The 18,664-nt window shown below is 36.5% G+C and overlaps 2 protein-coding genes across 2 annotated transcripts in view; one reads left to right on the plus strand and one right to left on the minus strand.

The window, feature by feature from the left end:
- The window catches only part of nckap1 (NCK-associated protein 1), a 32,414-nt gene extending 29,065 nt beyond the window's left edge, over window positions 1–3,349 (plus strand). The window contains exons 30-31 of the mRNA XM_054599847.1: window positions 204–293; window positions 870–3,349. Coding sequence (XP_054455822.1) covers window positions 204–293; window positions 870–986 — 207 coding nt within the window. The 3' untranslated portion in view covers window positions 987–3,349. The remainder of the gene's footprint in view (window positions 1–203; window positions 294–869) is intronic.
- Window positions 3,350–5,404: 2,055 nt separating this feature from the next.
- On the minus strand, window positions 5,405–18,189 carry ppp1r1c (protein phosphatase 1, regulatory (inhibitor) subunit 1C). The gene is made up of 5 exons (XM_054600820.1): window positions 18,109–18,189; window positions 16,151–16,208; window positions 13,595–13,632; window positions 12,870–12,924; window positions 5,405–5,997 (listed from the first exon to the last, which is right to left on the minus strand). The coding sequence occupies exons 1-5, from the start codon at window positions 18,187–18,189 to the stop codon at window positions 5,936–5,938; spliced, it is 294 nt and encodes a 97-aa protein (XP_054456795.1). The 3' UTR covers window positions 5,405–5,935.
- Between the last annotated feature and the right edge of the window lie 475 nt (window positions 18,190–18,664).

Genomic DNA, 18,664 nt, shown 5'->3' on the forward strand with positions numbered 1-18,664 from the left:
TCTGTGTCACTATAGCAGCTGGTAATAAGGCCATTTTAGGCTGCAATAAAATGCCAGTATGTATCAGAAGTACTGCTGCTACGTTAATGTTATAATCAAGTCACACCCTTTTTTAATACATTTGCATAAAGGTAGTTGATGAACAAGCAGCGATATCACATTTTTTGTTGCTGAATTTGTAAAACGTGTCTTTGTCTGTTTAGCTGGCTTCATCCAGCCTGTTGAAGATCGGCCAGGAGACGGACAAGATGACAACACGCAACAGAGAGTCTGTCTACCTGCTGCTGGACATGGTGAGAGAGAGAGAGAGAGAGGGAGAGAGAGAATGAATTCACACCTGTAGTTCATTTCATTTGGTCCAAACCAGGGAATATATATATATATTATTGCATTTTCTTTTCCCAGTTTGTTTTTCCTTTTGCTTTTTTGCAAACCAACCAAGAGAAGTTTGGATGATGTTGCACAGATTGTAAGGAAACTCGTTGATTGGACAGTTTTGGTGATGTCATTGTGCATCATCAGTGCATCTCTAGGACCCATGTGGGACAATCTAATGGTGACTAATTGTAGTTTATGCAGCACTTAAATGCTTTTTTATGTGTATATTTATTTTCTCTGGTGTCTGCTCCTAAAGATAAACTGGAAAATATGACACAGACCAGCAGGGTGAATGTTGTCTGCTGTGACACAGCAGAAAGAAACAGCAGGGCAAAAACAGAGTGTAGAGTCAGCATATATTCTAAATTTACTGATTTATTTTTTGACCAAATTAAAGTTGCTGATGGTTAGAAGAACGGAAAGACTTACCAAGATATGTTTGAGTTGTATTGATATTTCCATAAACTAAACATCCCTCTGTTGTGTTTCAGATTGTGCAGGAGTCTCCCTTCCTCACCATGGACCTGCTGGAGTCCTGCTTCCCCTACGTCCTGCTGCGAAACGCCTACCACGCCGTCTATAAACAGAGCATCAGTGCTAACGCATAGACACACACTAAACACACAGCGGAGGCCTAGCGTGCTGTCTACCATCCATATAGACGCAAACACACTAACCGGCATACACTAAATACAAACTAAAAACACTAAACTATGCCTGAAATGCCTCGATGTTAATATCAAAACAAAAAACGCATCAATGTGACATGTACACTAAAATGTCGTCACACTAAACATGTAAACAAGTTCACTCTAAATACAAAAACAATACTCTAATCGCCAAAACAACATACAGAAACTCCCAGAATTCAATGCACAAAGTCGACGAAAAGACACTAAAATTTAAATATAAACAGAAACACACAAACACACAAACACACACGAGCTGGATGAAGTTGGGGGATCAGTGTCTTTATTTTAATCATTGTACTTTTTCATTGACGTTGCCAGGGACCATTACCATAGCAACACGTAATATACCATATGTTTGGTTGGTATAAAAGAACAAAAATATAAATATATAGTATATATATAGTTGACACTAAAATATTATTTTCTTCTTCTTTTTCGTTTTCTTTTTTTCAATGACAGATTTGAGATTTTTAGTGGCCAGCTGACAAACTTCTATGTGGTGATGGATTTTGGATGCTTACTTTGGGAATGCAAATGATGTGTTGTGGATTATTATTTTATTTTTTCTTTATTGCTTTTATGGAGGAAGATTCCTGTGTTGATAATGAAAGACATGTTGCTTGTTAATGTAAGTTTCCATACTTCTCTACACACACTGACAGACATCCTGAGCAGATAAAACTAATCTTTCAACATTTCATAGTGAACACACAAACAAACGAACACGCACACACGTTGTATAACATGGTGATGTTTTCCTTTCTTTCTTTTTTCAAGCTAGTCGTAACTTGAACTTTCTGTGGGTAAAGATATAATATCTGTATTCTACTTTGATGTGAACTGAACTCGTCTGTTTTTTAATGTTTATGTTTTGTTATTTTTTAACGATGACGACATCGACGACGACTATTTGCCAAATGTGTTGACACTAAAAAAAAAAAAAACAAGTTGTGTATCGGGGCTTGGAAGTGGTGGAGTGTTTGGGTATTAATGGGGTGAAATGCCATTTTTAAGTGTCGGGGACGGTTTTTTTGGGGACGATAGACGGTCGGGGAAACAATCCGCCTGGCTCTGCGGCAGCTTGGTTGACAGAAAGGGGTCACACAAGAACTTTTATTACAGCGGGAACAAACTTTCTTTTTTTTTTTTTAAAGTACTGCAGTAATACTACAGTAAATACATGGAGCAGGTGTTCCATGCTGCAGCCAGAAAACCTTCAGTACACCTGCAAATATTCCTCACAGCTGTTGTTAGTCAACTCTCTCTGATTTAAGTAAAGGTCCAGTAGGTGCTACTCTTCTTTTTTTTTTTTTTTCTTCAACACTGTAAAGTAGAAATGAACAACAACAACAATAATTTATATGATAACTTGCAGAATCATTCCCTGTAACTTCTGGCTTCTGAAAAGAGGATGAAATTTCAATTTTTAAGGAAGGAAATTTAGCTTTTCTGCATTTTTTTCATTTTTACAGTTGCTATCTTGTAGTGCTGGCCACCAACAGGCCCTACTGAAACAGCCAGGGAGAGGGATAGTGCCTTGCTCAAGGGCATCTTAACAGCAGCTGTTGAAGGTCCAACACCTACATAAATGTCTTGGTATTTAACTTTAATAGGAGCAATTCAATTAACCAATTCCTCCACAGCAAAACAAGTAAATCCTAATTGATCTCAGACCTGTGAAAGTCTACAACAAACCTGGAGCTGCAATAAGACAAAAAAATAAATGTATATATATACTTATACACTCTTGGTGATGTTTTCACTGGATTTGTTTAACTGTGGTCGATGGGCATCCTTCAATAAAACTTTCCGTATTGGCAGTTATGTTTTTGCAATGGTTGAACGGGACACACGGCCTCCAAGGCAGGCGGACGACTTTTACAAAGTGCAGTCTGGTTTATTTATATATATTTTTTGTCAATCAAGTCATGGCAAGGGCTACGTAACGAGACACAAACCATGCTCCCTGTATGCCAGCCCTCTGCTAATGTATTACAAAACACCAGGGCGTCTGTCTGAAAGCTTGTACTGCATTCTGACTGTAAAGAGCAGAAAAACACTAAAATGACACGTCTGCACTTTACAGCAGATCCCAGGTCGTATCTCTGCTGTGTAGTGTGCATTGTAAGCATGTAAAGACAGATCCATGGACACATTCTGCCATTTGATGTGGAATGATTGCTGTTGTTTTTTTTTTTCTTTCTAACCTCTCTTTCTTTTTTTTGTGTCCCTGATTTCCTCCGTGTAACTTAAATTAATGAATAAAAAAATGAACTTTAGGGCTGTGTCCGACCTGAGCTTGCATGTGGCCTCGGCCGAGATGTGAAGTGGAAGCATGGTGAGTGCTTTATATTGTCACATTAGGCACTTAAAACAGGGTTCCCAAGTGTAGAAGTCTAAAAAACTGTTTTTCCAGTCGAAGAAAATAGAGAAATGTTTCTCTTATTTTCTTATATTTGAGAATTAACTTCTAGGCTATCGATCTATTCATGTTCCCTGAACGTATAACATTACCATCTGAAAGCTATTATTTATTTTCAGGATCATATTAAAGTTCAATTAGTCTATGGCAATATTTTGATTATGCTGCTTTATTATTCTATAATTCATTTTTATTTATTTCTAAGCACATAAGAGAGGATATTCATATACAAGTTATAGCCATAGACTTGGACATCTTTTAAGTGAGACTTCCACAGAGGGGAAAATATTAGTTTATGACGCAATCCCTGTCCTCGAAAATTATTTCTAAAAAAGAATTTGAACCCTGTGATAAGTACGTTTATATCCAACAAGTATAAGATCTTGTTGGGTTTTGTAAACCAATTAAAAAGCCACAGGATAAATAGTGAAATGATTTAGAGACTACCAGCTTTCATCATCCAACACTCTTTGCTTGTTAAATAAAACTGGACCCAAAACATGTTTGTTTTTTTCCCCCATTTGCATTACTCTATTATCAATATTTATTAAATTTTAGGCTTTACTCAAAGTCGTTTGTTCCTCTGGCATCTGTAACTGAATTTGTCTTATGTCTGAGAGAATTATAAAAACCATACAGTGTCCTACAGAAGCCACCAGGGGGGACCACAAGAAAACTAATACCATATTACATGAAGGACGGAGAAGTCATAATAAACTTGTACATTCAATAGCCCACATTTTATATTCTACAATGGTGTGATTCTGTATAGAAATCAATGCTGACATTTTATTGCTGTTATTATGACAGACAAGATTACATACTGCATATACAGATAAACAGAAAATGAAAAAACAAAAATACATTGAAGTGATCTGATTTATCACCGCAAATTCAGTTTATTTCAAAATGAGTCAAAACTTAATGAGTTAACTGTAAACTGATATTCAACTCTGCATATTGAATCATCTGTTTAAAAAAGAAAGAAAAAAGCACAACAGCCTGCGAAGACAAATGGCAAATTCCATATTGTGGAACTCAAGTTGTTGGAAAAATTAGTAATGAACACATTTAAAGTCAATATAAGTGACATTTTTCACAGCAGATACTTTGACCGAAGTAAAAACCACAGGTGTAACTCATAACAATCATAACCCAATGAGTTCTGCCGTCATTAATGTTATTTACATTATCAAAATGTCTGCTTAGAAAAATGTCCGTAGGCTACAGTGCTTCTGAATCGACATTAAAGAGCTAAACACTTATTGCATTACTTATTTGTTTTCCATAACAGTATATTTTAGGTGTTCGCTGTAGTTTGAAATCTCTGCAAATAGAGGATTTGAAAAATTTGGGAGGGAAACAACCTTGAAAATTTGCTGTAGACTCAAAGTCATGTAATTAGCTAGTTAATAAAATAAATGTATTGTCTGTTTTTAATTTAATTTTTGAGTAAACTGACACTTAATGGAGAAAAGGAAGTACATAAATCTATCTGTGAATTAATTATTTAACTCGCTAGCAAGTGGGGTTAATCATTGCTAGCTAACTGTTCCTAGTTTCCGCTTAAAAGCTAGGATGATTGGTTAACCGTTGCTAGCAAGCTGTTCATGTTTCCGCTAACTAGCAAATGTGTAGTTAACCGTTGCTAGCTGTTAATGGTTTCAGCTAGTTAGCTAATGTGTAGTTAACCATTGCTAACTGTTCAGCAAACTAGTGTAGTTAACCGTTGCTAGCTAACTGTTCATGCATGATTTTAGCTAACATGTTTCCACTAACTAGCTAGTTCATTGCTGCAAGCTGTTAATGTTTAACCAAATTGCTAGCTAACTGTTCATGGTTTCAGCTAACTAGCTAGCTTGTGTAGTTAACCATTGCTAGCTAGCTGTTCATGGTTTCAGCTAACAAGATAGCATGTGTAGTCAACCCTGCAGGTAGCTATCCTGGCTAAACTGTAGTAGCTAGCTAGCAGGCCAACTATAAAATTAAACTTATCCAGAGTCAATCTGTGTATTTTGAAATGAAGATGATGTCAAAGTTTGTTGGTTTACATCAATATTAGAACTTGTTTCAGGTTTCACAAGTGTCCCGCCAAAAGTGTTATGTTGGAGGTAAACTGTTGGGATGGCAGTTAGTTGTTTTCTTGCTTTGGATAAAGGGTGAAATAAGCTTCCACCCTATTCATAAACTAAAAACCGGGCAAACAAAGGTACATTTATATTTGTGTGGGTATGATATTCGGGGTGAATAGAGTGACGCTGGTTTGACTTGTTTCTCTCCATACTCTTAATTAAACGTTTACGGTTGTCTCTATAAACACTCCCACTGATTGCTTTATTGTCTTGTAGGTGCTTTACACTCAAGATGGACGCCAGAGTTCGTTGGTTTTGTCCAGATCAGCAAAGATCGGTCGCCACTTCTGTGCTGAGCTTTCATTCCTGAATCAGTCGTCCTGAAGGTTGGCCTCATCCTCCTCTTCCTCGGGAACAGAACTTTTCAGCTTCCCTACACACAAAGACGTGATGAAATGAATGAATGGATTCATTATATATATATATATATATATATATATATATATATATATATATATATATATATATAGCATCAACAAAAACTGAGTTACATCAACCAGTTTGTATGTAAACATGTACTTTAATCTGCATTTATCGGTCATGTCTGGAACCAAAAAGTATTTTAAAAGGACTTGACAAGGATTTTATTCCATTTACATTCATGTTCAATTGCATAAATATTTGGCCAGTTTGTTAATGGACATTTAATTTCCCTATCGGTATGCCAGAAAAACTCAATGAATGATTCACCAATGGCTAATGTTCTTAATTAATCCATGAGTAATTGCCCTTCGTCCATCTTTTAATTTCCCATGAAAGGCCTTTCCAGGATGCTTGGGTGTCTTTGCTAATAAATCGGAGTTCTCTTAACTGTTATCGCAATACTTTATTGTTTATATATTGTGCCACAAAATATTGTTTTCTTTCATCGTTTCATCAGGTTGAATCTTTTCAAAAGCTACAACCAGCAGATTTAGAAAATGACAAAGTGATGACAATGTAAGAGAAACTAAACAAAAAGTAAAAGCAATATTCTAAACCTCAACCTTCTCTAACCCTAACCTCCCATTCAAAGTAGTAATATCAATTAAAATACCTTTCTAAAACCTAAGAAAGCATAACAAACTACATATTCATCCTGAGACACATTTTGTACTCAAACACAGTCAATAACTGAAATGGTTCAGGATGTCTACAAAATAAAAGTAAAGCAGTGAAGTTTGAACCGCACAAAATCGCTCTAATAAATCCTCCTCTTTCCAGCTGCACGCTGGACGCTGCATCAACAGGAAATACCTGCTAAATCCTCTAAGTAGAGGAGGGAAAAAAATGAATATTTGTCTTTTATAAACAGCATGAAATGATTTACTTTAAAATGATTTAATATGAGGCCTTGATGGATTTTAAAAACACATAAAATTTTCATAGGTCGACCAAAAAACAGTAGATTATGGGTTTAACTAACGGTCACTTTTCCACCCTTTTATTCAGCACATCCCATCTGTGGTCATGTGATAATAAACACAGGGCCACATGTTGCACAAACCACATACTCATTTACAAACACAGACAATACAGCTGTTGATGCAACTACTGTGTTGATCTCCAAACCGTGGGGTCACATAGATGTGAGGATGGCGGCCGTGTAATGCTGTTTATTGCTGCGTAAATGTCCTTTTACTTTAACCTTAATATTTTAATCTCTTAATGGTTGTCCCAATAATACTAATCCACCCCCATTTGTGTTACATGCTACTTATTCTAGGTAATTATCAGACTTTTACTACAATAAATTCGACTTCTAAATGTTGTCTTATATTCTTCTTCTATTACTGCTTTTTTGGCATTTAAAGTTCCACATTCTTTACCATAGAAACTTCGTCCACACATCAAAATGTTCAACACAATAAGGAGATTATTCATATTCCTTTTAGTGTCCATTACCTTAATACTTTCCACGAATATTCAACATATTCCAGGAAACTTTCCCACATTTAATATTTATTTTGCCGTTTGTTTTTGGCACTGAACTAATTCCACATTATTCAACATAGAAACTTAATTTAAACATCAAAATATTCAACACATTTAGGACATTGTTACTATTAGAAATAGTGTTCATATCTTTAATACTTTCTAAAATATTCAACGTTTTCCTGGAATAGAAATAAATGGATGCAATGTTCAGAGTGGGTTACATCGCACGCACTTAAACTCTCACAATTTTCACTCCTCATTCATAATTTTTTCATCAAAATGTAGATACGTGCGTGCTCTTTAAAACAATGTCACTATCTAGAAAACAAAAATTACATATTTTCCACTATGAGGGACAGAGGTTCCATCCAACTGCCCAACTGACTCCACAAACACATTTAACTGCAACACATTCATCAGAGTCCTCTGTCACTCCCAATGTAATAATCTAGGCTTTAGGATTAACACTCTTTGAGTAATAAGATAAAGTTTGGTCAGACCAAGGATTCTCTCAGTGGTAATTTCTTCATAAATTGTCTTCTCTCGATTTTTTTTTGATCTCCCAAAAACATTTTCCTTTTGTTTGTCATGGAAGACCTTTGAGAGTGAAAACTATATTTTCCATTAAAGTGTTTGGACCACTGTGGACGTGAAGCAACCCCCCAAATACTACAAAACTCTTTATATTTTAGCTTAAAAATAGAGGATTTAAAACCATCTATTAAGACTTTCCCTAAAGGATAAAGAATACTCAGACATTCAGTAAATGTTTCAATATAATACATCTTTATTCACAGCCGATTCTTCACAGGCAAAACCTCTCCGACAGTAATTTAAGTTTTGATTGATTTGGTACGTTGAACTTAAATCTCTATGTGTGCGTGAAAGAGAGCGAGGAGCTGCTGTTGAAATCAAAACACCCAATATTTATGTTTTCATAAGAGAGTGAAGCGGTGAGTTAGTGGGATCAGATGAACCACAGTGAGTTAGAGAGGAGGAGAAGGTGGTTATTGAGAGACAAAGAGATGAACGTGGACAAAAAGGTGGCTATCGGGAGACGGAGTCGGGACTGGACGCTTCCTTTTTGTGGTCACATGACAAGTCTGAGAAAGAGGGAGGGGGAGTGAAGGGAGAGGGGGGGAGTAGAAGAGGAGGGGAAATTGAAAAGAGCATGCAAAAGCCACAAGAGAGGGAGAAGAGAGAGTTAGTGCTGTTAATAGTCAAGAGATTAACAGATTACAGACTGGTAATATGGAAATGTAGACATATTAGTAAGACTGAGAATGTGTGTGTCATTTGTCAGGAATTGTAGTATTAATATAATTTGTATGGCATATCTTAACCTTTAAACTTGAAATACTTTAACTAGTTTTGATGAATACATGTCAACATTTTAGAATGAAAAACCTTAAAGTTGCATTTATCATTTTTTGGTGACTAGAGGACAGAAAAAAAATAACAAGCTGCAGAATACTAAAGTTATTATGGTTTATTTTAACTACATCTTAAACATCCAGCAAATACAGACCAGTGTTATGATTCATTTTCTGGTTTTAAGTTCAATATCAACCTTCATTTTATCTGTGTTTTTATCCCCTGAGAGACATATTTGGCTCTTAAACTGCTAGGATTTAGATGTTTCAATTTAGTCTTTCGTTTCGTGTTGAGCAGGTAGAGTACAGTGGGTTTATCAGAGGCCTGCTAGTGTTGATAATAGCAGCTCTGACTTAACAAAGTGCCAAGAGAGACAAAAAAAAACTGCAGACTTTGACATCCAACTCCTTTAAAGTAGCAGTTGATTTATTGTTGATGTAAAAAAAATGTTGATTAATGCAGTTTTACGTTGTGTGTGTATATATAAGTCAAGGGGCTAACTTGACCAACAAACTCCCATAACCTCTAATTTAATTTATTAATTGTTCCTTTTTATGTTAACTGTAGGCTCAATCAAATAAAATTGTCTCCAAGTAAATTGTAGTACTACATTTTAAGTAATTTGAATATAAATAAGTAATTAATAAGTTTTGTAGTTTAGCAAAATAATATGGTTGTTGCAGGTTATAATCTTGTTAATTAAATTAACACTAGTGTGTGTGTATAACGCCAACAATGAACTCCAAATAACTTAAAATATGACATGTACGCAAAAAAAAATTGGCAAACAAGCTGTATCATGTTATTGGTTGTCGGCTGCTTATTTATATCTTACATGCATGAAATAACTCTTATTTTATTCCCTTACTTTGGGTTGTAGCGACCGTAAATGTGAAGAAAATCAGATAACGCAAAATTTGTTTTACTGTGGGCCAAAGTGTGTTTTTTTTCTGTCTTAAAATCGGTTTACCCCCAGAACTGTTGCTCTCTGCCACTCCTCTCTCCTGATTGGCTAACAGCAGACCCGCCTCATTCCCATTGGCTTCCTCTGGCCCGTTGTGATTGGCCCACAGGGAAGAGGCATAGAGCTGCGCTGTGATTGGGCTCAGCTGGCCGTCCGGGTCGCAGAGCCCCGTCCCCAGAAGGTGCTGCTCCACCTCCAGCTGAAGCTCTGAGGAGAGAAGAGCACCTCTACTGGAGAGACGCTTCAACTACATACACGACGCAACGGGCCGGAAAAAACTAGATAACAAAAATAAAAAATAAATAAAAAAATCCAATTTAAGAATAGCAAAACATTTCAGTAGCTTTCCCTGACATCTTGTATGAAACATAAATATCTCGACGTTTGGGAAATTTGTTGGGTTATGGATACTAATCTACTGTAAAAAAAATCGTATGCTTACGAACTACAATGTTGTTTTCCGTGGTAACAATATTAGATCCCCAAACTTTAAAATGGACCAAACCAAAAAAGAGCCAAAGCTCTATAAACCATGTCATTTTTAAAGGTATTTTTCTAGAGATACTGCTAGTCTATAAACTAGTTCCTCTAATATTCAGTTTGATACGTAGATTTCTGTCCAGACACTGTGTTATGAAACCCTCAGAGATTAAGTATTTACGTAAATGCTACCAAAATTTGCTTAAAAATTCAATTTAAGGCCTATACAAATTTAAATAAAAACAGCTTTTTGCGTTTTCCATGAAAAAAACAAAAGTGTGAGAATAAAACGTAATCAGATTAATAAATAAAATGCGTTTTTCACCGATCATGCGGTATGTAAATGTAAACATTTGGTGCATTGGGAGTTACTCATGAGGCTATTAGCTAACTGGCCTACACACACACACACACACACACACTCACACACACACACACACACACACACACACACACACACACACACACACACACACACACACACACACTCAGACACGATCAATAAAAGAAAGCTTTTATCGTCTCCTCACTTCCTGGAACTCAGTGCTGCACTCACTACTAGAGAGCTCTGCAAACACACTTACATGCACCTTGTTTTTCCTCCTGTGTGTCGCCCTTTCTTTAACCTCAACAACCGGAACTTGTCCTTCTATCTCATTAAAGCAGAGTTCTCCTTCTAGGAAACAAGTTTGAAGTCGAACACATACTGTAGTGATAATAGACGCCTCGCTTAGTCAGCCTCTCTAAACTGTTTGTTTGACAGTTTTATTAATTATTCAGTTCAGGCGATGATAACAAAATGACAACAACAACAACAACAAAGTCTTTTTAGATATAAAAGCCATCAACCCTCTGTTTGACAAACTGTGGACAAACAGTAATCACTATTCCAGAGACAAAACAGTATAACATACATATCCTGCAGAACCAAAAGTCAACAAACGAAACTCACTTCTGCTACTACCAATAAATGAATAATAACTGACAAATAAACAGTAAATATTAGTAATAAACTAATCTTAATACCATAAAACCAACTGTTTCCACTCTTATCAGAATGCAAATAAAATGGTTGCATTGCACACTGCACACACACCATTCGTTAAAGGTGACTTAACTCATATTTGTTTTAGTGTTTTCATAATGATTTATGGATAATAGAGGTTTTAATCCTTTTTATTTACATTGGTAATGGAGGATGAACACTTTTGAGTAACTGCTCCTCTAATGTTACAAAAGCAAAGTCCTCCATGTGGCCTTCGATTAAACAACAACAGCAGCAACAAAAACTTGATTGCAGTGTAGTTTGATTTGACCAACTCTAAATGCTGAATTTTCAAAAAGTATTTTGTTTGCATCAAAAAAAAAGTGAGATATTTAAAGAGAAAATAATATTTGTGGAGCTCAAATGTTTATGGTTGTGTCCATTTTCTTTTAGTATAAAGTGCAATATTTTAAATGTTTGATTTTGAAGTAATCAAAACTACTCAGATTAGATTCAATGTTTTGTTGTAATCCAATGTATTACGTTACTAATTACAAAAGTTGCCATTAATTTATATTCAGTAACTGACTAAATTTCAAAGTAATCTTTTGACAAACCCATGAACCAACTAATCAAACTAAACCCCCCACCAGCTGAGCCTACAGATCTGACACTGACAAATACTGAACGAAACAAAAAACAGAAGTGGGGGGAAACCCCGGAAATATCTTCAGATAACACAGAGAAAGACAAACAAAGTGTAGTTAAAAAAAACAAACAGAACTTCCACACAAAAAAGCAAACAAAGATTGATTCCAAGAAACTGAGAAAGAGGAAGAAGCAGACTGGTGTGGACACAGCTGCAACAAAACCACCATGACATTAAACACTTTAAAGTACATGAAGTGTCAGCGAACTGAAGTATTCTGTAATTCTATAGGAAGTATAACTCCAAACAAAGAATATATATTCACAAACTGAATAACAAAGCGGCTATGAGGAAAAAAAGAGCTGCAGTTGTTCAAAAACTCCCTTGTTCAAGTCTATATGCTCATATTTTACCTTTATTTTCATATTTAGCTCATTTGAATGACTTTTTTCCAACAAAATGTTGATTGTTGTGCCACACGTCATGAATTAACATTAACTAGACCTAATTTCTGAAGGACAAAAGATGCATCTGTTGCTAATAAACCCGAATTATTAGATCTTTAGCGTGAAAGACATGAAATGATTTAATAAAAAGGACAAACAGAACTTTCCACAGACATTTAAAGTCACTTCTGCAACTGATTCTGGGTCAGTGTTGCCATGTGTTTTTAGTTGCTTTGTCTTCTGCCGTTATTTGCTGCAAATGTTCTCATTTTGATTTTCCTAAAAAAAAAGCTCCTATAAATCGTTTCCTCAGGGTGCAATTAGTCTTCTTTTGCTTTCTTTGCACGGAGCATCTTTTATGCATTTTCAGATATTGTGCACATTCTGCAAAATATCAAGAAAACCAAGCTGAAACCTGTCCTGTGTTTACCTTTCATGGTGGGCGGGGCGTAGGTGCTCTGCTTCCTCTGAGCGGACTCTGAAGCCTGCAGAACAGAACAAGACCAACACTTTATATAATCAGATTTAACAAAGTCACACAACTAGAACAGTAAACCACAAGATGTTGACAAGAAGATAACAATCAGTAAACTAAGATTTTAAGAGATTTTAAGATCTGTTATGTAACTTGTGAGTAAAAACAAATATTTAATAAGAAACATGATACACGGTGTTGTCCTCCCTGATCTAATTATAGTGAAACAACATCGACTTTCCAGACAAACCGTCATTTATCTCACAGATTGTTTCTCCCCTTGCGGTCTGCTTTGACCTTTTAATGTCAAAAGAAATGTGTGAAATATTAATACAATATTTAGGAACTGCAATAAAGATTTTTTTAATTTAGACTCACATTTACCGGTTTATAATCGGTTTAATCGGCAAATACTGAGAAATCAATCTCATATTAAAAAGTTAAAAGTCAAATGTCGGAGTGGATATAACAATTAGTTTGATAGGTCATTCTTCTTCATGTTCACATTTCAAAAGAGATCATTTCATGCATGTTATTAGTTTTTTTAAAAGGACACATTAAAGGTTACTTCAGGCTCTCGTGTCTGAAGTTATGCATCAGTGTCTATTCTTTAATATGAAGTTCATTCCCCGACACGACTCTAAAGTGGCCGTAGCAGATTTTATAACATTTACACAAACCTGTGTCTCTCCGCTGGCGTTGTGTTGATCTCCAACATCTGCAGAGAGAGATGAGACAGCAGCGTTCAGCTCGTTCTGTTTTTCATTGATTTGTCCGTAGCTCACTTTTATAACTTCATGGCACTTTGTCATTTTTAAAATCTGCACAACAGATGCAATTTTTGGCTTTCAGAATAGGTTTTGCTTTGGAAAAAAAAAGTATATCAATTCCTTTTAACCCCCACTTTCACTACTGTTGTTTTAAAGCATAAGGCTTGCAATATTTTTCTTTTTTAATGTCAAAAATCCCATGAAAAGAGGAAAAAACAACGATCTCAATACAACAACTTCCCTAGGTTCGGTGTGGCACTAAGCTTGAAGCCGATTGGTTCATACTGAATATGTAAATCCTTAAAAACAGCTCACAAATGTAGTTTAATTCTTAAACAAGGGGAAATAATCTCCTAAAATACATTGGACAGGACAAACAGGAGGAAATAGTGCATTTGTTGGGGACTATTTTCTGCAGCGGATTAATCCACATTTGGTGCTATAGTAAATATTTGGGGCAGCAGGACGCTGCTTGTGGGACTGAGTCAAAGTATACTACAGTGTGTGTGTTCATGGTAATAAAATGACTCTTCACTCAGTTAAACTGAGGCTCCCTAATTCCCCTCTGGCTAAATGTTTTAAATCTCAGCCTCTTCAAAATACCAACTGTGAGCAGGAAGAAGATAAATAAAACCAAATCAGGGTATCTCTTTAAAAATGACCAAACATGATTCCGCAACGTTTCCCTTTAATGTCCCTTAAAGTGAGAGACTTTCACCATATATAAGCATTTATTAAAGACAAAATGCCAGGTGTTTCTTCAGTCAAATACAAAAAAAATACTCAAACAACACCTGCACTTTTTGTCATGGTGGTCTTCTTTGTTTCAAACCTACAAACAGTCACTTCTTGTTTTTACAGCTGCCAGCTGGTTTCAACTTCAGACACTTTTACAGGCAATAATAACCTTTAAGTTAATAGAAAGACATAAAAAAAATGTCTTCAAATATCTGGTTGGATTGATTTCTTTCTTAAAATGTAAAATATTGAAGTTGTTAAAAAAAAAATTATTTCATTTGTCCTGTTGTGTTTTAAACCAAAACTCTTCCTTCATTGAGAAACAAAAAAATGGCAGCTTTAAAAACATTTTGCGCGCCTACAGAGCTTTATACAACTATAGGGGAACCAGCCTCACCGAGCTGAGCTCACAAAAATGGAATCAGGCTGATTATTCAATCAGTCGCTTCCTGTGGAGACGGATTTATAAGAGCTGAGAGCACACACACACACACACACACACACACACACACACACACACACACACACACACACACACACACACACACACACACACACACACACACACACACACACACACACACACACACACACACACACACACTGTTTTCATGACTTTTGAGGACATCACAGTGACTTACATTCATTTCCTGGAGACTTGCCTTCACCATGACCTCCACCAGACTGATCCAAACTCTCAACCTGACCTTCGACCTTAAGTCTTCACTCTAAAATGTCATGATTTAACTTTAGGGGGACGTGAAATCGTCCATGTTGATGAGTCCCCACAATGAGACTGTGTAAACGGGCTTATGTCCCCGCAAGACAGGTAAAATATACCCACACACACACACACACACACACACACACCCGCACACTTCAGGCATCCATCAGTCCGGTCTGAACACTGAGATCACTTACCAAAAAGCTGCAGCACAAATCTAATAAAGATTCCATTATAGCTGCTGCTTTTCAGCTCTCTCATCTCTCCCTCCCCCCCTCCCTCTCATCATTTTCTCCCTCTCATCTCTCTCTCAATTCAATGTAGCTTTATTGGCATGAAAGTTTAAAGAACAAACAATGATGCCAAGGCAGCAAAATATTAAAGTATACAATGATGTTATTATGAATATCAACACAACATTATGAAATGTTAAATTATAATAATCTATATATTCATTATTACAATAACATTTTAACAAAAACACAATTCTGTGTGTGTTTCTGTGTAAATTTAAAATGTATCTGCAGAATTATACATGTAAAGGTTCTGTTGGGCGTAAAGATCTCTCTCTCTCTCTCTCTCTCTCTCTCTCTCTCTCTCTCTCTCTCTCTCTCACAATGTTCTGTTCAAGGCGGCACAAACTCGTGAAAGCAAAGTCTCCAAGATGAAAACAACAAAACACTGAGTCAACACCACAGCGCAAAAACAAAAAGCTACTTCAACAATAGTTTACAATGCAGATAACAAGAACAGGAAGCTGAATCAGCAACAACATGAAAATCATAAATCATCCCCTGTTCTTCAAAGTGTTGCAGGTAAATACTTAGACTGCAGCTCTCTTGTGTGCTCTCCCTACAGGATTGTGTTTTTGTTTATGTCGGTTATGTTTCAGGAAGCTTGTGTTATAATTTGGGGAAATATTTAGTTTGAGTTTCATGCATTTTGTTTGAAAGTGCAGCTCTGTTTCCACTTTCTCTCTCTCTCTCTCTCTCTCTCTCTCTCACCTGTGCCAGGTTGTCTGTAGATCTGCAGAGTAGCAGGAGTTGGTCTTCTGCGACGGATCTGAGGTGAACACAGAAACATATTTTCAACATATACTGTATATATATCAACCCTCTGATCCAACAAATGTTAAAACGTTTACCGTATATATGAAAACAGAAACCTTTAAGACTTAAAGCTCACTTGTTCTTTTAAATAATTTACTGTAACCATCTGGCTGGTTAAACTCATTATGTGTGTTTTAATCCTCTCATTACAGTCTGTTGTTTTTTGTGTTCTCCACCTATTTTAATTTGTGTTTTCTAACATTATCAACTTTTTTGTTTGTTAGCTTCGTTGATGTTTTCATGTGTTTTTGGTAAAATGGGACAAGAAACTCTCGACGTTTTGACTGTTCCACTAGTTTGGCTTTAAAAAACACGAAAATAAGCTTGATGTCCAACTAAAAGTTAAATCAAAAATATCAACAGGAGCTTTCTTCTTACACCATAAAAACAAAATACTGCATATTTGTAGAGACTTAATTAAGGCGCGTATCATTAACTGACCAAATACGTCAGGCTTCAGTTATTATCTCAAATGCCTCCTAAAAACATAACAACCCACGTAAAAGTTTAAGAGCTTATTTAACTTTTTAAAAGCACAACTTCCCCACATACTCTACCGTAACAAGTGGCGATAATAGCATGGCTAACATTTACTATTGTCAAGCATCATTCATTTTTATTTTCTACCTCTTTTTTTTTCAAATGCACGCTGTAAAAATAAATCTTTGACATTAACGTGAGAAACCTGTAGTCCCAGTGATTTACTGAGTCATAAAAACTACAATAACCAGTGGAACTAATGTAAAGATTTGATTTAACCCACTAAACCTTAAAGAAAACTTCAGGAAGTGTTCACTCTGATTGGATCTCAGACGAAGGGAACGACTCTGTCGCCCTGCAGGAATGTAAATGTCCATCGTCATCCTGGACGGGACACTTTGTTTACAAGATGGTATCTCATAAAACCATCGTTAGAATTTATCTTTACGCCGATGGTTTCCAACACAGTGGCCCCTCAAACAGTCACAAAGGGGCCCTATTCTGTCACTGTTCATTACCAGCTTCTTCAAGAAATGAACAACTTCCTGTTTCCATCATAAAGACGTCAGTAAAGAAAAGAGCAAAGGGCCTCACAGAGAGCGGTTTCAACTCCCTGATGCAACGTTTAAGCGTCCATGAAAGAGCGGCTTCTGTTTCTTTTTACTATCGGTGCCATTCACAACCACCTCGAGGAAAATGGCATGTCTGTTTTTTGTACAATTCATATGCTGTTTTTCCGCTTTTCTTTAAGAAAGAACAGTTTGTGAGTGACCCTGTGTTTCCCAGAATGCCTTTCAGCACTCCCACCCCAAGAGAACGGGCGTGAACTTTTGTGCAATCAGCTGCAGATCGTCCGTGACGGGAGTGAATTTAACTCAGATTGATCTTTCTGGTTAGTCACATTTACATCATCAGCTGCTTGTGAAGTAAACAAAGGACATTTTTTTGATAATTAATATTTGAGTCAAAGTGTTTCCAAGGAATTTGAAACACTGAAACGACAGTAAACATTTCAGGAATACTAGATGTGTTGAATACATCTATAGGGCAGGTTTCCCATTTAATCCTCCATACCATCTGCTCACAAACTTACATCTTTACAAAATATGCGTTACATGCTAAAATATTACGGACACATTAATCACACACACACACACACACACGCTGTCATCCAGATACACAAACAGCAGTTTTTCATGAGACCGACTTTTGCACACATGCTGGTCTGCACCCACACACAGAAAATTCCAGACAAGATAACACACAGAAGCTTTATTCAGCCCTTCACATGCATTAATCCACAGCGCACCCCCCCACACACACACACACACACACTCACAAACACACACACATATATTTGGATAAACACTCACATGTTCGGCAGCCTGTGGGTCCAGCTGTCCCTGCAGAGGAGGGACAGCAAACTGGATCTTCTTCGGACTGCTGGGCTCCATTATTACTGACTGAGAGGTAAAAAGAAAGACAGACAGAAAGAGAGAGAGAGAGAGAGTGTGTATGGAGAGTGTGTATGTGTGTGTGTGTTTGTGTATGTGTGTGTGTGTGTGTGTGTGTGTGTGTGTGTGTGTGTGTGTGTGTGTGTGTGTGTGTGTGTGTGTGTGTGTGTGTGTGTGTGTGTGTGTGTGTCAAGGAGGGAGGGAGTAGAGATGGAGGGAGTGGTCTTCTCTCAGCCGACGGAGTCCATTATCACTAATTGACAGACTTATATAGAGAGAGAGAGAGAAGAGCAGCTGGGTCGTTGCAGCATTTTCCCAAACAAACTGTCTGATGCAGATTGAATTAGTTTCATAATATCAGAAATATGTCTTTTTTTAAATCTTGTGATGTTATTATTTATTGTAACAACCTAAAAAAGCAGTGCTGGAAGAATTATTTAAAGCTTTATAAGATAAGATAAGATAAGATAATCCT

The sequence above is a fragment of the Anoplopoma fimbria genome, chromosome 6, assembly GCF_027596085.1.
Source record: "Anoplopoma fimbria isolate UVic2021 breed Golden Eagle Sablefish chromosome 6, Afim_UVic_2022, whole genome shotgun sequence".
Classification (NCBI taxonomy): domain Eukaryota; kingdom Metazoa; phylum Chordata; class Actinopteri; order Perciformes; family Anoplopomatidae; genus Anoplopoma; species Anoplopoma fimbria.